General features: G+C 43.3%; 1 protein-coding gene across 1 annotated transcript; it reads left to right on the forward strand.

Moving 5' to 3' along the window:
* The first annotated feature begins 1,889 nt into the window (after nt 1–1,889).
* Nucleotides 1,890–18,299, forward strand: LOC129405010 (uncharacterized protein C2orf78-like). Its single transcript, XM_055139973.1, has 4 exons — nt 1,890–1,921; nt 9,336–9,412; nt 14,549–15,325; nt 16,423–18,299. The coding sequence occupies exons 1-4, from the start codon at nt 1,890–1,892 to the stop codon at nt 18,297–18,299; spliced, it is 2,763 nt and encodes a 920-aa protein (XP_054995948.1).
* Nucleotides 18,300–18,754: the final 455 nt, after the last annotated feature.

Below are 18,754 nucleotides of genomic sequence, written 5' to 3' on the forward strand. Positions count from 1 at the left end.
TACTCCAGAGTATCTACTCCAGCTGGTAGTGCTGCTTAGCACCTGCCCTCAGGCTCTGGCACCTCCTTCCAACCACTGATGGGTAGTGCCTATCTTGACCAACGTTCTAGCAGAACAATGCTGTCTGGGGTGTCTGGCCAGAGCCAGATGTCCACTTCAGCTGTTTCTTACCCGAGTGTTTTGGAGTGGGATATTGCAGGAAGTGTTGAAAAAAAGTCTTCCATGGGAGACTTTACTGGGACTGTCACTGACCAAGACACTGCTGTCTCTTCCATGTCAATGGTAGCTCGTTATGAGATAACCTTGGATACCGACATCATGGCGTCTCTGTTCCCATCACTTTCTGCCAGCCATGTTGAGAGGACACCATCTCAGGTTCCAAATCAGAGCCATAGCCTGTCGCTTCCCGACCAGGAAGGGAGCCAGGTGTTACTATCATCAGGGCACTCAGGGACCTCTCCTTTCTGGAGAACTAGATCCCTGCCTGCAATGCTATGGCTCCATGTCATACACAGGAGGCAGGGGCTCTGCCCTCCAAACGTACAGCAACACATCCCCAGAAATAGTTATGGTTCTAAAGGAGGTCCAGGCCTCAAGTAACCGACCACCAGACTCCACCTCTGGAATCTACTACTCTGTGCTTGCTCAACCCATCACAGAATTTAGTTATCAAGGTGAGTAAAACAGGGAAAAGGGAGAGTCAGCATTCAAAACTTCGGGTCAAATAGGCAAGTGGAAAACTGTCCGTAGGTAGATGGCATTTAAGTTAAATGCCATCTTACACTGAGATTTTTAAGTTTATGAAACTTGCAGTTAAGTTAACTATTTAATTTTAAACTCCCCTCACACATTTTACAGCACGTTATTTTAAATTCAGCATAAGAGTTCCTAGTGCAGATTGGAAGGTATGATAGTATAATGGCCATCTAGGCTTCATATGGTGAAACACCAGGAGCACACCAAAAAATGCCACATTTTTCAATGTCCTAGTTTGAGTCCCCCAGTATTACCAAACTAATAGTAAACTACATTTCATAACTATTGTTTTTGTGTGTTCTGAAGACATTTCAGAACTCTTATTCTGATGGTGCCCCTTTAACTTTCCTTTACTTTAATGTACAACAAGGTTCTGAATACACCTGGTGTTCAGAGATCCCATCCAGAGTCATCCAACCTACAATCTCTACTTGAGCACTGATTCTCTGATGAGTGGCGCTTAATTCCATCTCCTATTCCATGATATGAACTGTCCTTTTTTTTCCAGGAAAGTTGAGAAATTGAGAGTACCCTACAGTGCTAAGCTCTGTATAGCATTTAATAGTTTATAAATCTCTAATTTCGACCAACCCATCTCGACCAGGCTTCCTGAACCCTACTAGCTGGCCTATTCCTTCCTCAGACTGCAACTTCTAGACCTGCTCCCTACAGGACAACAGCTAGCACTTCTCTCCAGCGGGAGCCTCTTCCTGTCTCTTTGACCAAGCCCCAGGCCCCACCCAAATGTCAGAGTCAGGTTCTGCTCTAAGACTTCCATTTCCAACCAATTCCATGCAGAAAGCCCAATGTTCCCGAGCCAGTAATGTCAAAGCCCATCACAAAAAAGCAAAGACCAGAGCATGAGGCTATGAAAAGGAAGGCTTAACAGGATCACCTCTTTGGGGAAAGTGCAGTTTTTTTTGTTTTTTTTTTTTGCTTTTTTGGGTCACACCCAGCGATGCTCAGGGGTTACTCCTGGCTTTGCACTCAGGAATTACTCCTGGCGGTGCTTGGGGGACCATATGGGATGCCGGGGATCGAACCCGGGTCGGCCGCGTGCAAGGCAAACGCCCTACCCGCTGTGCTATCGCTTCGGCCCCAGAAAGTGCAGTTTTTTATTGAGAGAAAAAGAGATGGGCATCTCTCGATACTATGGCTATGAAATGTGAGTAACTGGAATGATGTGTGCCACTTTAGGTACCAGATGGTTGTCATAGACAAACACTTGAAATGCCATACACATTTCATTCATTCTGATATATTTTTAACAAGTTAAAGAAATGCATTAAAGTTTATAGATTGATAAAATAAAGTTCTAAATTTTGAGATGCTGTCAACTGTGTTTGTTATTTGGAGGTGTTTGGGGTTGGAGGATGGCATGAGAAAGAATGGGGAGTTAGAGAGAGGATAAAAGAGAAACAAAGATTCTAGAAAGAGAAACTTGGTTCGGGGTTTTAAAGCGCATAAGAGGAGAAATTTAAGGGCCTGATGAAGAGTAGGGGAGGGTCAGAGGAACAGTATTGCTTAGGGCATTTGCCTTGCAGGAGGCTGATCCAAGATTCATCCCTGGAATCCTATAGAGTCCCCTGAGTCCCACCAGATGTGATCCTTGAGCACAGAGCCAGGAGTAAGCCCTGAGCACAACCAAGTATGCCCCCATTTTTGGTCTCCAAAAAAGAATGGGAGAAATGGTATGGTGAGAGGGGTTGATTTAAGTAATGAAATCTAAATAGACTGAAGAAGGCAGATGAGTCTAAGATGAGTGTGTAAAACACAAAAATAAAAAGAAAGGGCGCGCAGGCGGCGAGGCAGGTGAAGGAAGGAAGAAGGCCAAACTGGTTGCTCGATCAGTTTATTTCATGTCCATCTCCATTCCATTCTCCTCTGATTCTCCTCCTGCTTCTTTCTCCCCCATCCTACTTCATTCTCTCTCTCTCTCTGCCTCTCTCCCGGCTCTTGGTCTCTCTCTCGATCTGTGGATCTGGCCCCCGTGGATCTGGCCCCCGTGGATCTGGCCCCCATGGATCTGGCCCCCAACCCACTCTTACAGCCTAGTTAAATCTCCACAGCATGAGGGGGTTGAGGCATACACATAGGTGTGGTCAGCAATAGGGTAAGGTTCTTTTCCCTCAGGGGATGCTTCTCCTAGGACTTAATTCTCTTTCAGCAGGAGGATCCACCCAAGGGCAGAGTCCCATGAATGTGTTTCTCTTCTCCTCAGCCAGCAAACATATAAGAATTCATAATATTAATTATTTTGTATGGACACAATAAGAGATGCATTAAAGCTTATAGAATTGCTCTCCTGGGGCCATCTCAATCTCAGACTACAGTGCTCAGGCCAGATCAGTCTTTCCTATCCCTGGCAGGGTCCCAGTCTCATAATTACTATTGGATCATGACAGCATTTGTCTATGATCAAGCTCTTAACTTATAGTTAAGAATTAGGCACTTTGGCCAGGCCCATCTCGATGCCAGGGTAGCACATAACTCACCGCTTGCCCTGGATCCTTCCCGTCCCACGTCGGGGACCCTACTTTGTGGTGCTAGGAACTGAGGGCAACTGAGGCTTAAGTGGAGAAAGCAGATACCCAGGAGGGAATAATATTCGAGGCCAATTAAGTCTTAAGTTATAAAAACATAATATTGTCTTCTTGTGTCTATACAAAAAAGACATAGCTTTAAAGTAAATTATTCAAAAGGCATAAAGAGGAGAGAAAGGCAATGTTATAATATTCAGTGTCCTAGGAAGTTCTGACCTTACCAATTAACAGAGTTTGATTAACGGAAGAGCAGATAAACTGGTAGAAATGGTTAACAGATAAACAATGGAATAGGAGTGACTTGGGAGCACTTTGATGGGTGTGACTGATAAACCTAAGCTCCTAGTGGCAAGGGGGAAAGGACAAACCAATGATATCCAACAGATGAGCAGAAGAATAGTATAAATTCTTTCATGGATGATGTCTCTATGTCTCATGACCACCTTTGGAAAATTAAGAGATTTGAGACACATCTCCAAAAGATTTGGGTGGTCCTATGCATAAATGATCACAGTTGTATGATCGGAACGCATATTACTGTGGAATGAAACTACAGTTGAGTGGTCAATGGCCCTCAGAGTTATTCACAGGCTACAGTTAAAAGGGAACAAGCCAAGAGAACAGCTGTAGCAGGAAGCCCGAAGATCAGCTCCTGGGAGATGTGAAGATAAATCACCATGTACTCAGGCCCTAGGTTCAGCACCCCTAGATACACCGTTTCACTTCATCTTCCCAACAATACTCAGAGCCGGTATTACGGGGTCACTTTGCTAGCGAGGTTCCACAATGAGGTCCATATGTCTACGTAAGTTCTTTGGATTTGCAAACTCCCAAGGAGGCCAAGCCAGCTTTCAGGCCACAGCATCCTGACACTGCAGGAGGGGGAGCTCAAAATATATTAGCATCAGAGGCTGGCTAGGTGGTCTTCCTCAGTTCCTGGTGCCTGCAGTCTGCTATAAACATCACTGTTTACTGAAGGTCAGACAAGAATCAATGCCACAAATGGTTTCGGCGTCTCGGCCATGGGGAGCTACTGGATTGGGATATGTGCACTAGGTCATCACTCCCAAAGCGGTTCCAACTGTGTCTCCTTGAGGCTGGGCAGGTCATGGTGGGAAGCGATGGTCCTAGGAGAGTTATGGGGTGATGGATGAAAGGGAAGGAAACGGGAAGTAGAGGTACCGGGGCAGCAGATGTGCATCATCGGAACGTTGGTGGATGTTTTTTAAAATGTTTTTTGCTGAAAAATTTAATTTCATAAGAGGAAAAACAAAAGTAGGAAAATAAAATAGGTTCCAAATGACAGGTTACATACAAGGCCAGAGAGAGCTCAAAGGGCTGGCATTCCTTCTGGCACTCCTGGCTGGAACTCTCCCAGCCTGGGCCCTCCCAGCACCACGTGGTTCAACCCCAAAGCAACCCCCAAAAGTTATCCACGCAAGGACTAAAGAAACCCAAAGCGTAAAGACAAAAACCATATGATCATATCAATAGATGCAGAGAAAGCATTTGACAAGATCCAACATCCTTTCATGATGAAAACCCTCGCCAAAATGGGGTTTGGAGGAACTTTCCTCAAGATAGTCGAAGCCATCTATCACAAGCCTACGGCAAGCATTATCCTCAACGGGGAAAAACTAAGGGCCTTTCCTCTGAGATCGGGCACAAGACAAGGATGCCCACTCTCACCACTCCTCTTCAATATAGTACTGGAAGTACTTGCAATAGCTATTAGACAAGAAAAAGAGATTAAGGGCATCCAGATAGGAAAGGAAGAAATCAAACTCTCACTATTTGCAGACGACATGATACTATATCTAGAGAAGCCTAAAACCTCTACTAAGAAACTCTTAGAAACAATAGACTTATACAGTAAAGTTGCAGGCTACAAAATCAATACCCAAAAATCCATGGCCTTCATATATGCAAACAATGAGGCAGAGGAAAGGGACATGAAAAGAGCAATCCCATTCACAATCGTGCCCCAGAAAATCAAGTACCTCGGAATCAGCTTAACCAAGGAAGTAAAAGACCTTTACAAAGAAAACTACAAAACGCTACTCCATGAAATCAAAGAGGACATGAGGAAATGGAAACATATACCCTGCTCGTGGATAGGGAGAATCAATGTTGTCAAAATGGCAATACTCCCTAAAGCATTATACAGATTCAATGCGATCCCTATAAGTATACCCATAACATTCTTCAAAGAAATGGATCAAGCAATCCTAAAATTCATATGGAATAACAAACGTCCAAGGATAGCTAAAACAATTCTTGGGAAAAAGATGATGGGAGGCATCACCCTCCCCAACCTCAAACTTTACTACAAAGCAGTAACAATTAAAACAGCGTGGTACTGGAACAAAGGCAGAGCCGTAGACCAATGGAACAGGGTGGAATATCCCTACACACAACCCCAAATGTATGATCATCTAATCTTTGATAAGGGAGCAAGAGATGTGAAGTGGAGCAAGGAAAGCCTCTTTAACAAATGGTGCTGGCACAACTGGACAACCACATGCAAAAAAATGGGTTTAGATCTTGACCTGACACCATGCAAAAAAGTCAGATCAAAATGGATTAAAGACCTCAACATTAGACCACAAACCATAAGGTACATTGAAGACAAGGTCGGCAAAACCCTCCACGATATTGAAGATAAAGGTATCTTCAAAGGTGACACGGAACTAAGCAATCTAGTAAAAACAGAGATCAACAAATGGGACTACATTAAACTAAAAAGCTTCTGCACCGCAAGAGATACAGTGACCAGAATACAAAGACTATCCACAGAATGGGAAAGGATATTTACACAATACCCATCAGATAAGGGGTTGATATCAATGGTATATAAAGCACTGGTTGAACTCTACAAGAAGAAAACATCCAACCCCATCAAAAAATGGGGCGAAGAAATGAACAGAAACTTTACCAAGGAAGAAATACGAATGGCCAAAAGGCACATGAAAAAGTGCTCTGCATCACTAATCATCAGAGAGATGCAGATCAAAACAACCATGAGATACCACCTCACACCACAGAGACTAGTGCACATCCAAAAGAACAAAAGCAACCGCTGTTGGAGAGGATGTGGGGAGAAAGGGACCCTTCTTCACTGCTGGTGGGAATGCCGACTGGTTCAGCCCTTCTGGAAAACAATTTGGACGATTCTCAAAAAATTAGATATTGAATTCCCATTTGACCCAGCAATACCACTGCTGGGAATATATCCCAGAGAGGCAAAAAAGTATAATCGAAACAACATCTGCACATGTATGTTCATCGCAGCACTGTTTACAATAGCCAGAATCTGGAAAAAACCCGAATGCCCCAGAACGGATGACTGGTTGAGGAAACTTTGGTACATCTATACAATGGAATACTATGCAGCTGTTAGAAAAAAGGAGGTCAAGAATTTTGTAGTTAAGTGGATGGGCATGAAAAGTTTCATGCTGAGTGAAATGCGTCAGAGAGAGAGAGACAGACATAGAAAGATTGCACTCATCTATGGTATATAGAATAACAGAGTGGGAGACTAACACCCAAGAACTGTAGAAATAAGTACCAGGAGGTTGACTCCATGGCTTCAAGGCTGGCCTCACGTTCCGGGGAAAGGGCAACTCAGAGAAGCGATCACCAACTACATTGTAGTCGAAGGCCATGTGGGGGAAGGGAGTTGCGGGCTGAATGAGGGCTAGAGATTGAGCACAGCGGCCACTCAACACCTTTATTGCAAACCACAACAGCTAATTAGAGAGAGAGAACAGAAGGGAATGCCCTGCCACAGTGGCAGGGTGGGGTGGGGGGAGATGGGATGGGGAGGATGGGAGGGAGGCTGGGTTTACTGGTGGTGGAGAATGGGCACTGGTGAAGGCACGGGTTCCCGAACTTTGTATGAGGGAAGTATAAGCACAAAAGTGTATAAATCTGTAACTGTACCCTCACGGTGATTCTCTAATTAAATATAAATAAATTTAAAAAAAAAAGAAACCCAAAGCAAGCTGCAGAACATTAAGTGTGGTGGCCTCATTTTCCTTTTGTGGGGCTGTGGGAGGGCGTTTGAAGTGAAGTTTTTTAAGTATTTCTTTAAGGGGAAAATAGTAACAACCCGTTGGCCAGCATAGAAATTAGAGGCCCCAGGGGGAGTGTACCCATGGCCTCATATTCCTACAGTGAAAAGGGTAAGGAGTACTATGTTTATGTAATTTGGAGTTTGCAAATAAAACCTCTATCACAGACCAAAGGTTATTCCCAATTTTCCTATTAACTTGTAGAAAATGAGTGAAGGAGAGAGAATTTGGACAGCAGATAGGACATTTGCCTTGCTTGTGGCCGACCCGGGTTTGGTTCCTCCGTCCCTCTCAGAGAACCTGGCAAGCTACAAAGAGTATCTCTGCTCTCATGGCTGAGCCTGGCAAGCTACCCATGCCATATTCGATATGAATACCACTGGGGCTGGCCCAAAACAAAACCTCTCCCTACACACATACACACACACACACACACACCAGATTTCTGGGGCTGGAATGATAGTATAGTTTGTAGGGTGCTAGTCATGCATGAAGACAATCTTCAAGGGACCATATAGGATGGGATGCCAGGGATTGAACCCAGGTCCACCGTGTGCAAGGCAAATGCCTTACCCACTGGCCGTCACTTTGATCCAGATGATGACATTATTTTAAGTTACAACTACCTTCAAGAAGTACTTTTGTTCATTCTGATTTCCTTCATAGATCCCCAATTATCCCATACTACTTGGGATTTTCTAATGGATGATGTAACTTGTTTATCCCAATAATTGTATCTGTCTAAATTGTTTCTCCTCTGCCAAATCCAAATGTCACTTTCAACTTCCATCCAGCAGGGTTCAGTCACAGAGAATAAGACACATAAGTATACAAACACCTGGATTGTCCAAGCTTAAGGGTCACGTGGGCATCCATCTGTGGTCTCACAGGCAGGTCAATACAATGCAATATTGCTCCCCCAACCCTCCCAGAGCCCAACAGATGAGCCATTGTTGAAGTTGGCAGACATCAAGGACAGTTAGTAAGTACATCGAAGTGCCCTAGGCACATGGAGAGCAGAGGCTAGTGTGGTTCACAGAGAATCACTAGGCATCCTTAAAATATAAAGTTGTTGGGGCAGGAGAGATAGCTCAGTGGGCAGGGCACCTGTCTCGCACCCAGTTGACTGGGCTCCTCCAGGAGTGATTGCTGCCTTCAGAGCCAGGAGCAAGCCCTGAGAATGGCCAGGGGAGGCCCCAAAACCAAAATAAATAGATAAATCTGACTGTGAAAGTTTTCTATTCTATTTTTGGCCATATTGTCCCCTTAATCTAAAGGACCCTAAACAGTATTAGTCTATGTTTTCCTGGCACAAGTTTGCAGTTGGCAGATACTTTGTCACCTATTCTATCCTTGCCTACTATTCTTTTCTGGGTGCGTGTTTGCTATCGGAATACCCTACCCTTAGGGTTTTTGGTTAGGGGATGATTTGGTTTCTCATAATAACCCATCACTTCCCAACCCTAAAGAAGTAATCATGTATATTATAAAGTATGAATACAAATGTAATCTTATTAAACATTACATAAAATATATTATTAATAACTTAATGTTATTGGTTACTAGGCAATATAAATGATTACCTAGAAACTTTGTTGATTTATTAATGAAATATCTAAGCTTTTTAGTATAATAGTATTTCCCTAACATGAGAGTCTCGGGAAGGTGAAACCGTTATAACTGTCTTGTAGGATTCCATCTTGCTAACCTGCTTAATTCTACCTCTCTATCCAATCCAGACTTCTTCTTGGGAATCTGACCTCCTTATTGGCTAGCCTCTACCTTTCAACTGCCTGCTTTATGACATCATTCTCCCACCAAACCTACCACCACATGGTAGAATCTTGGGGTTCCCATGCAGTGGTTTGTAAACACATTTGGATCATCGCAAGTGACCAGTGACCAATGACCAATGACCAGTGACCAGTCATCTGTACTGGACACTTGTGGTCTTCCGATTCAGTGTTCAGACGTACTCTCGTATCGTCTCCTCATCTCATCTACCTTTTGTTGATATTTCCCCTTCGCTGACCATGTCAGGTAAGAAATAATACTTTTCAAAGCTTTTCATTAGATTTCTTATCCCTAAACTTAGTAGTCAAGTAAAAACAGCATGTAATAATTGAAGAAAGTATTCAACTAGAATTTTATAAGCCCCATATTAGCTTGACTTTGACATTTGCTGTGTGATTTTAGACATTAACTTTCTTTCTCTCAGGTACAAAGTGTTTTAACTCATGTATTATATTATATTTTATACAGACTTTATTTATTTATTTTTTTTATGACAAGATTTTTTTTTAATGTCTTCTTTCTTCAGGGGCATAGATGGTGTTTCAAGTTGTAACATTCTAGTTGTAACCACCATGCAAAAATAGACTTAGAGAACTCTGAACTATTTTTTAGAACAGCATTAGTGCCATTCGTAACAAGTTCTACCTTTATGATCCAACGACTTTTAACTCCTAATATGGCATTATTCTTCAAGCTAAGAATTTTTGAGGGACAGAGATACTTAAGACCTAACTAACATCCAGCATAGCATAAATATAGGGATACTAAATACTGAAGGTGTGGTTTGTGGAATTGTGGACGTAACAGTTGATGAAGAAAGATTTTTGTGACAGTGATAGTAAACATCAGAACGTTCTAATCTCCAAAAAGAGGGAACACACTGGAAGCAGTGTTAGTATTGACGTAAATTAGGCAGACGCAGCAGTGGCAGACCTCTGTGTTCACTCCTGCTTCCCAGGTTGTTCAATATTTTCAAGAACGAAAACATTGAATATTGAATAATAAAGATGCTCAGACTCAGAGTTGGAAAGTAGAAAAGTATATTGAAAAGCAGGAGAGAAAAGAAAAGGAGCTTCCCAAGTGATGAGGAACTTAGTATAAAACTAAGTAAAAAAACGAGGGGGGTAAGCCTCCTAAAAGGCTCTCTGATAAACAATTTTTTTGGTAATTGGCAAATGCTACAAAAGATGCAAAGAAGTTACAAGAAAAAGCTCTTCCTGTAGAAATTTTCAGGTGGAAATCAGGATCTTGATATTTCTAATCAATTGACAAATGTTAGAGGATGTAAGGAAGTTACTGGTTTGTCTGTCTAGCCATTTGCCTCAGGGTTTGTGGACTCCCTTTGAGCCTAAGCTCCAGGGCAGAATTTTATGACCCTGTGAAATTCTTGGAAAGTTAAGACAGGACTTTGCCAATGCGGGTTTGATTCGTCCATCCCTCTTGGAGAGCCTGGCAAGGTATGGAGAGTATTCTGCCCACACAGCAGAGCCTGGTAAGCTACCCATGGCATATTTGATATGCCATACACAGTAACAACATTTCTCACAATGGAGAGGTCATTGGTGCCCGCTTGAGCAAGTCAATGAACAATGGGGATGATAGTGCTAAATCTATTTTATACAGACTTTATAAGCTCAAATACATGTTTATATACAAGTGTTCATTCTCTGTGTTTCCTTTCCTTTGTAAAAGTGATTTTTGCATGATAACCATGAAAAAAAGTAAATCAGAGACACTATTTTGACAGAAACAGAAAACGTAGGTGCTGTAGAAAACTGTTAATGTATACCAGGATGCTTTATCTGTAACGGTCTCTCCACTTGTGTTTGTACTTTATTATTTTACATTGAGTGCTATTTAAAAGTGTCTTTGAGTTTTCTTTCTAAACTAGGTGATAAGAAAAAATGGGGCGTGGGGAAGGTGTGGGGTGCTGAACAGTAGGGAGGCAAGTCCTGAAACATAAGGAAGTTTAGGGTCATTTTCATCCAGCATTGACCAACAGAAGCCAAGAAGAGGAGGATGATATGAAGGAGAATAAAATAGGAAATAAAAAAGACTATGGAGGGATTTATCAAGGAAGGGGAAACCGTTTGGGATAGAATGTTGAAGAGAACCAAAGATTTCAAATCAAAACAGAAAGAATATAGTTAAATATGCTGAGAGCAAGTCAAAGCAGTTTATTTTAATAACTGCTAGGACTCGAGGGTGTACTATGCCTCGAGTAGAGTACCAGGAGGAAGAGCAGTTTAACAGAAAGCCACGTTGGTGGTTTCTATTCTTATTGTCTCTTAGAACACACTTGGCACTTGGCAGTTTTGAATATAAACACGCTTCAGAAATGATGCTTCCTATAAATAATGAATAGTGGTTATCTAGGGAGATGGAAGAAGCAGAATGTTCAGTGTTTTTAATACATTCTAGTTTGTAAGCTACATGTATGCTCTGCCTGTAAAAATAAAGAAATGATATCTTCTAACTTGAATCAGAAGACTTGATTCTTTTGTGTGATAAGTAGGTTCCAAGTGAAGCCTGCTTGTCATCTTCACAAATAGTTTCTTCCTAACATAAGAGCATTTTGATAAAAGTCGACATCTATTTTTAGATCCTAAGAAGAAATAGAAAAGTCAAGTCTCACATGTCTAATTACACATTTATCTGGGTTGTGTGGAGTCTGAGTTTTTCTACACTAAAAACATTTGAATTGGAATTTTGGTGATCATTTCTTAAACTTTGGGAGTGACATTTTCCTGGTTGATAAAGACACTTGTAATCTAGGTTTTGAAAATAAATTTGAAATTTTTTGTGACCATTTTTTAAATGGCCTTTTCTGCTTCTTGTGTGATTTCCTGAAATTTTATGCTATGTTTAATACCTGTTGTTTGCTGGTTAATATTCAGAGGTATGAATGAGAATCATAACATAATTTCTTGTACTTATTATATTTCATTCTATTTTTTACTCATTTAAAACATACTTTTGGCTACCAAATGCAATCACATTTATTATATTTTCTGCTTGTTATGTAAGTTACTGGTCAATCTTTTCTGTTTTATGGACTGGTAAGGTGTGCACTCAAAAATCACCTCTTATTACACCTTCTGGCTATCACTTTTAGCAAAAATAGAATACTGCTTCATCTTGTATGCATGGCACAAGTTATTAACAAACTTATTGTCTTGTTTTCTTTGGTTTTGTTTGGGAACCACATCCAGTGTGGCTCAGGGCTTACACTTGGGTCTTCTCTCAGACACTTACCGTAACTATTCTGCTTGCTACATAGCCCAGATTTCATGAATATCTATATACTTCTTTTTCAGTTCTGTGATACATATTTTTCACAATTTTTTTCTTTATCTGTATATTTCCTCCCATGTAAATCACATGAAAAAGACAAACCTTACGTATGCATATTATTCTTTTCCCCCTGAGCCTGGCTGTCTTCCCAAGGGCCCCTCGGAGGGGGTGGGTTTCAGTTTCCCTCCTGCCCCAAGCAGGACTCCCAAGGCTTAAGACCTCAGGAGACTAGCCACAGCCATGCTCAAGGCCCCTCTTCACAAATTCGGATGAGCCTCACCCATGAAGGAACCGGCAGAGGAACCCAGGTGTGTGGGACCTGGGGCTGAGACCTCAAAGCCTGCTCGGATTGGGGACTGGGCCTCTTCCACCCAGATTCCCCATTTTCCAGTAGCTAGGCGGTCATACCCAGGGACTTCCCCCCGCCCCCCCTGCTGTGTAATGCCACCAATGGCCAACATACACAGACTATAAAAACAAGTTCTCAGAAGCGTGCGGCCGAGAAAGTTCTCTCCCTAGGAGAACCTGGCAAGGTACCGAGAGTTTCCTGCCCGCATGGGAGAGCCTGGCAAGCTTCCTGTGGCATATTCATATGCCAAAACCAGTAACAATGATGGGTTTCATTCACCTGATACTAAAAGAGCCCCCAGTGTGTCATTGTTGGGAAGGACTAGTAAAGAGAGGCTTCTAAAATCTCAGGGCTAGGATGAATGGAGACGTTACTGAGACTTCTAGAGAAATTTGAAGATCAACGGGATGATGATGATGATGATGATGATGATATTTTGGGGGTCTATTCTTTTAGTTTATGATGATGATGATGATGATGATGATGTTTTATTAGTGAATCACCGTGAGGGTGATGATTATTTTAACTAGGGTTGTTAGTAACTATTTTGCAGGGCAGCAATTTGACACAGAATTTATTATTTTATTTATTTATTTATTTGCTTTTTGGGTGACACCTGACGATGCACAGGGGTTACTCCTGGCTCATGCACTCAGGAATTACTCCTGGCGGTGCTCGGGGGACCACATGGGATGCTGGGAATCAAACCCAGGTCGGCCACACAAGGCAAACGCCCTACCCGCTATGCTAGCACTCCAGCCCCGGCACTGAGAATTTAAATAACAGTCTTCCTTCCAAAAGCACTTCTTGAGTAAACTCAATTACTCATTTTTTAGGTAGAATCAGAAACCAGGGTAAGGTTGCTAACCTTCAATGCATCGACTAGATTGAGTCATATGTGAAGCGTAGGTAACAGATACGAATTGCGAAAGCCTAATGAAAATCTGGAGATTTCCATGGTAATAGTTGTAGTGACGGCAAATGCCTACATTAATGTGAGGTATCTTCCTCCTAGTTTCTGGCATTGTAGTGATCAAGGCAGAGTCCTGGCAAGAACGTCCGCATGCTTAGGTTTCATAACCTGGTAATACATAAGGGACAGAGAGATAGTACAGGAGGGGATAAGGCACTTGCCTTGTACGCAGACAATCCAGTTGGATCTCTGTCACTGCATCCAGTCTCCTGAGCACTACAAGGAGTCACTCCAGAGTACAGAGCAAGGAATAGCCCAAGATCACTGCCGGGTATTGGTCCAAACTCCACCCCACCCCACTCCCAATAAAAATAATGAGAAAACATGACCAAGTCTCTATGCCATCTCTGGGCCACGAGTTTCTTTCTTCTGCAATAAAATGTTAGTCATTCTCTTAGAACTCATACGTTATTTTGTAGAATGGAAGCATTTTAAGAAATAAGGTATGAGTTCAATAGGAGAGCAAGCTACAGGTAGAGCTAGGGCAAGGAGGAAATAGCCGTAAGCAAGAAAACCATGTACACATATCACTGGAGTCTTCTATAGCTCTGTTTTCACTTTGGGAGCATGGTGACAAGTACACAAAGTGCACAAGTGTTCCAGCCCTTCAACCACCCTAAATTGTTGGACTTTTGGTAACTCACTTGACTGTTGGTATTACAAGTTTCTCTATAGCTAAAACTTTAAGTGAATATCGTTTCTTTTAATTGTAGCAGGAGATTATCAATCTCACAGATTTTTTTCGTCACCCTCTTGTTCCTTACAGAAAATTTTCAAAATCCATCTGTATTGGGAACTGCACATTCTCTGCAGCTTCCCCTTTCCATGGTGAACAATGCAGCTTCCCTAACAGGAAGAGTCTACAACTACTCCAGAGTATCTGCTCCAGCTGGTAGTGCTGCTTGGCACCTGCCCTCAACCTCTGGCACCTCTTTCCAACCACTGATGGGTAGTGCCTATCTTGACCAATGTTCTAGCAGAACAATGCTGCCTGGAGTGTCTGGCCAGAGCCAGATGTCCACTTCAGCTGCTTCCTACCCGAGTGTTTTGGAGTGGGATATTGCAGGAAGTACTGAAGAAAAGTCTTCCATGGGAGACTTTACTGGGACTGTCACTGACCAAGACACTGCTGTCTCTTCCATGTCAATGGTAGCTCGTTATGAGATAACCTTAGCTACCAACATCATGGCGTCTCTGTACCCATCACTTTCTGCCAGCCATGTTGAGAGGACACCATCTCAGGTTCCAAATCAGAGTCATAGCCTGTCGCTTCCCGACCAGGATGGGAGCCAGGTGCACTACTATCATCAGGGCACTCAGGGACCTCCCCTTTCTGGAGAACTAGATCCCTGCCTGCAATGCTATGGCTCCATGTCATATACAGGAGGTAGGGGCTCTGCCCTCCAAACGTACAGCAACACATCCCCAGAAATGGATATGGTTCTAAAGGAGGTCCAGGCCTCAAGTAACCGACCACCAGACTCCACCTCTGGAATCTACTACTCTGTGCTTGCTCAACCCATCACAGAATTTAGTTATCAAGGTGAGTAAAACAGGGAGAAGGGAAAGTCAGCATTCAAAACTTGGGGTCAAATATGCAAATGGGAAACTGTCCATAGACGGGTGACATGTAAGCTTAATAAACTGAGATTTTTAAATTTATGAAACCTGAAGTTAAATAAACTCAGTTTAAGTTTAAACTCCCCTCACTCATTTTACAGCACCTATTTTCACACCTAAGATAAGGACTCCTAATGCAGATTGGAAGGCATGATAGGATAATGGCCATGTAGGTTTCATAGAAGAAAACTTCAGGAGCATAACAAGGAATGCCACATTTTCATAGTTGATCAGTCCCCCAGCATTACCACAGTAACAATAAACTCCATTTCTTAAACTATTGTTTTTGTGATTTCTGAAGACATTTTAGAACTCTCATTCTGATGGCACCACATTAACTTTCCCTTTAATGTACAAGAAGGTTCTCAATACACCTTGTACTGGGAGATCCTGTCCAAACTACTTATCAAATCTAAAATCTCTACTTGAGCCCAGACTTCATGAGGAAGTGGTGATTTATTCCTTCTCCTATTCCATGATATGAACTATTCATTTTTTTTTGGTTAGGAAAGTGAAGAAATTGACTATATTATGCGAAGCTCTGTATAGCATTTAATAGTTTACAAATATCTAGCTTGAAAAAATCTTTAGTTTGAGGGAGGCAGAATGTGGGTCACAGCCCCCAGTGCTCAGGCCTTAATCCTGGCTCTGTGCTCAGAGATCACTGCTGAAGGTGCTTAGGGGACCGAATGTGATCCTGAGGATCAAACTGAGGTCAGCTTTGCGCAGGGCAGGTGCCTTACAGACTGCTATCCCTCTGTCCCAAGTCTCTTATTTTCAGTTTGCACAAAAATTCTTTCAAATACAAAGAAAAACAAGACAACGGCACCACACGAACGACAGAAAGAACTACACAGTTACCTCCAATCTTCTAGCACAGGGCCATGTCCATGATCCTTAGAGAGAGCCAGTACCAATGCCTTGCCCGTTGCTGGCAGGTGAACAATTGTAGCACCACTTATTGTGTGGGAGGAGTATCTTGTTTACAGGGACCTGATTTCTTCTTTGGTTCCTTTGTAGTGATGAATTCCCTGGGGATGGAGGCTTCCCTGGCATTGCAACCTTCAGGTCAGACATTTTGTCTGACACAAACTTCAGAATTGCCCGAGTCTTGCAGTAACAGGAATCAAATACTTGAGAGGAACCTACCACCCGAGCTCAGGGATGTTCCCATAATAGCTCCAGCCCAAAGGAGCCTGGCACTGCCTTCCGCTACAACTCAAGAACAAACAGATAAGAGTTTGGATGAGATGAAAATTGGGCTTTCAAAGTCTCTGGATACCTTGCAGATCCCAATAGAAAACCAAGATCCTCCCCTGTGCCCTTTAGCAACCCCCAATATCCACCAGCTCCTGGCCTGCATTCACCCTCTCAGCCAAGAGCAACAGCCTGGCTCTGAAACTACTGGTCAGGAAAAGAATGGTCTATGTTTTGAGGACCCAGGAACACTTGAAAGTGGGACTGAATCTGGCGGTAGTCGTGCAGACATCACTACACTGGTGGAAGACATACATCTCCCCCAGCTCTTAGATCGCTTAAAAGAACTAGATCAATGCAAAGATCTGCAGGCAATGAACACCGCAGATACCATCACTCTGAATCAGGTGCAAGAAAATTCACGTGGCACTAAGGGACCCTCCCATCCAACCCAGAAGAACAAAAATAAGACCTCTGAGCCTCTTGAGGGAGAACCCAAGGCCAAAATCCCGCCAAAAGACCCAGAACGCTTGCCAGGGGGAGAAGTGATTGTTTGTAATGCTGCAGTCAGTGACAGGTGTCCTGTGACCAGGGCCAAACAGAACAGCAAACCTCAGAAAGCTGCATCCAGCAGGATCAGCAAGACAAAGAGCCATGGGCAGGAGAAGACAAAAAAGGCCAGAGAAAACTCTAAGAAAGCTGAGGAGAGTAAGCAGCCAGGGAACAAGGTCCGGGCAAAAGAGAAGCCCACCACTGCCAGGATGAAACACAAGAAAAGTGAACCTGAGCTCTGCCAGGAGGCCTTTAAAAAGCCCCGCAGCTGCCCAGGCATGCGCATGCTAGAGTCCGTGCAAGTGTTTCACGCACTGGGGAAGAAGAGTGATCAAAAGCCTGGATTCTCTTCCTCCCGGGTCCTGGGTAGTTCAAAGAAGCTCCATCCATCCTCAGCTGTCAAACCCTGGCTAGGTGCCACAAAGGATGGAAAAGATCTTGAGGAAACTCAGGTCAGAGCGCAGAAACCAAGCAGCAGTGCCCAAGAATGCTCATTTCCATCCCAGTACGAGCTGCCACCTCCTGGGAAGGTCAAATTGGTACCTTTGCCTTTTCTAACCATGGAGAAGCCACGAGCTCGACCTGTTCCTCGGAGACCACAGTCTCTGGCTTCACATCGTCCAGCTGCAGCTCACCCTGCCAGGCCTGGCTCTACCAACTCAGCTCAGCCAACTGCCTCCAATTCATCCCGGCCAACCACTGCATCTTTGCCAGGTCCTGCCAAGCCAGCTCAGCCCATTTCAACCAACCCATCTCGACCAGGCTTGCTGAACCCTACTAGCCGGCCCATTCTTCAGCCTGCAACTTCTAGACCTGCTCCCTACAGGACAACAGCTAGCACTTCTCTCCAGCGGGAGCCTCTTCCTGTCTCTGTGACCAAGCCCCAGGCTCCACCCAAATCTCAGAGTCAGTTACTACTCCAAGACTTCCGTTTCCAACCAATTCCATGGAGAAAACCCAATGTTCCTGAGCCAGTGATGTCAAAGCCCATCACAAAAGAGCAAAGACCAGAGCGTGAGGCTCTGAAAAGGAAGGCTCAGCAGGAGCGTGAGAACGCTGCCAAATGCACCTCTTTGGGGAAAGTGCACATTTTTATCAAGAGAGAAAAAGAGATGGACCTCTCTCGACACTATGGCTACGTAATGTGAGTATCTGGGATGGTTGGTGCCACTTTAGGCACCAGATGGTTGCCATAGACAAACACCTGAGATGCCATAACATTTCATTCATTCTGATATATTTTTAATAAGTTAAAGGGATGCATTAAAGTTAATAGACTAGTAATAAAAGTTCTGAATTTTGAGACGCTGTCAACAGTGTTTGTTATTTGGAGGGGGTTGGGGCTGGAGGATGGCATGAGAAAAAATGGGAAGTTAGTGAGAGAACAAAGAGGAAACAGACAAGACTGTACGAAAGAGAAAGAGACTTGGTCCGGGGTTTTAAAGCCCCAAAGAGGAGAAATTCCATGGGCCTGACGATGAGTAGGGGAGGGTCAGAGGAATATTATAGCTGATTGGGCATTTGCCCTGCATGCAAGGCTGACCCAAGTTCGATCCTTGCAATCCTATATGGTCCCCCGAGTCCCACCAGATGTGATCCTTGA

Source organism: Sorex araneus, chromosome 5, assembly GCF_027595985.1.
Source record: "Sorex araneus isolate mSorAra2 chromosome 5, mSorAra2.pri, whole genome shotgun sequence".
Lineage (NCBI taxonomy): Eukaryota > Metazoa > Chordata > Mammalia > Eulipotyphla > Soricidae > Sorex > Sorex araneus.

What these genes read in the sequence shown, in the direction of transcription:
- LOC129405010 (XM_055139973.1), top strand. Translation starts at nt 1,890, where the DNA reads ATGGGCATCTCTCGATACTATGGCTATGAAAT. An exon ending in CCCTTCGCTGACCATGTCAG is followed by an intron (nt 9,413 to 14,548) that starts GTAAGAAATAAT and finishes TGTTCCTTACAG; the next exon opens with AAAATTTTCAAAATCCATCT. An exon ending in CACAGAATTTAGTTATCAAG is followed by an intron (nt 15,326 to 16,422) that starts GTGAGTAAAACA and finishes GTTCCTTTGTAG; the next exon opens with TGATGAATTCCCTGGGGATG.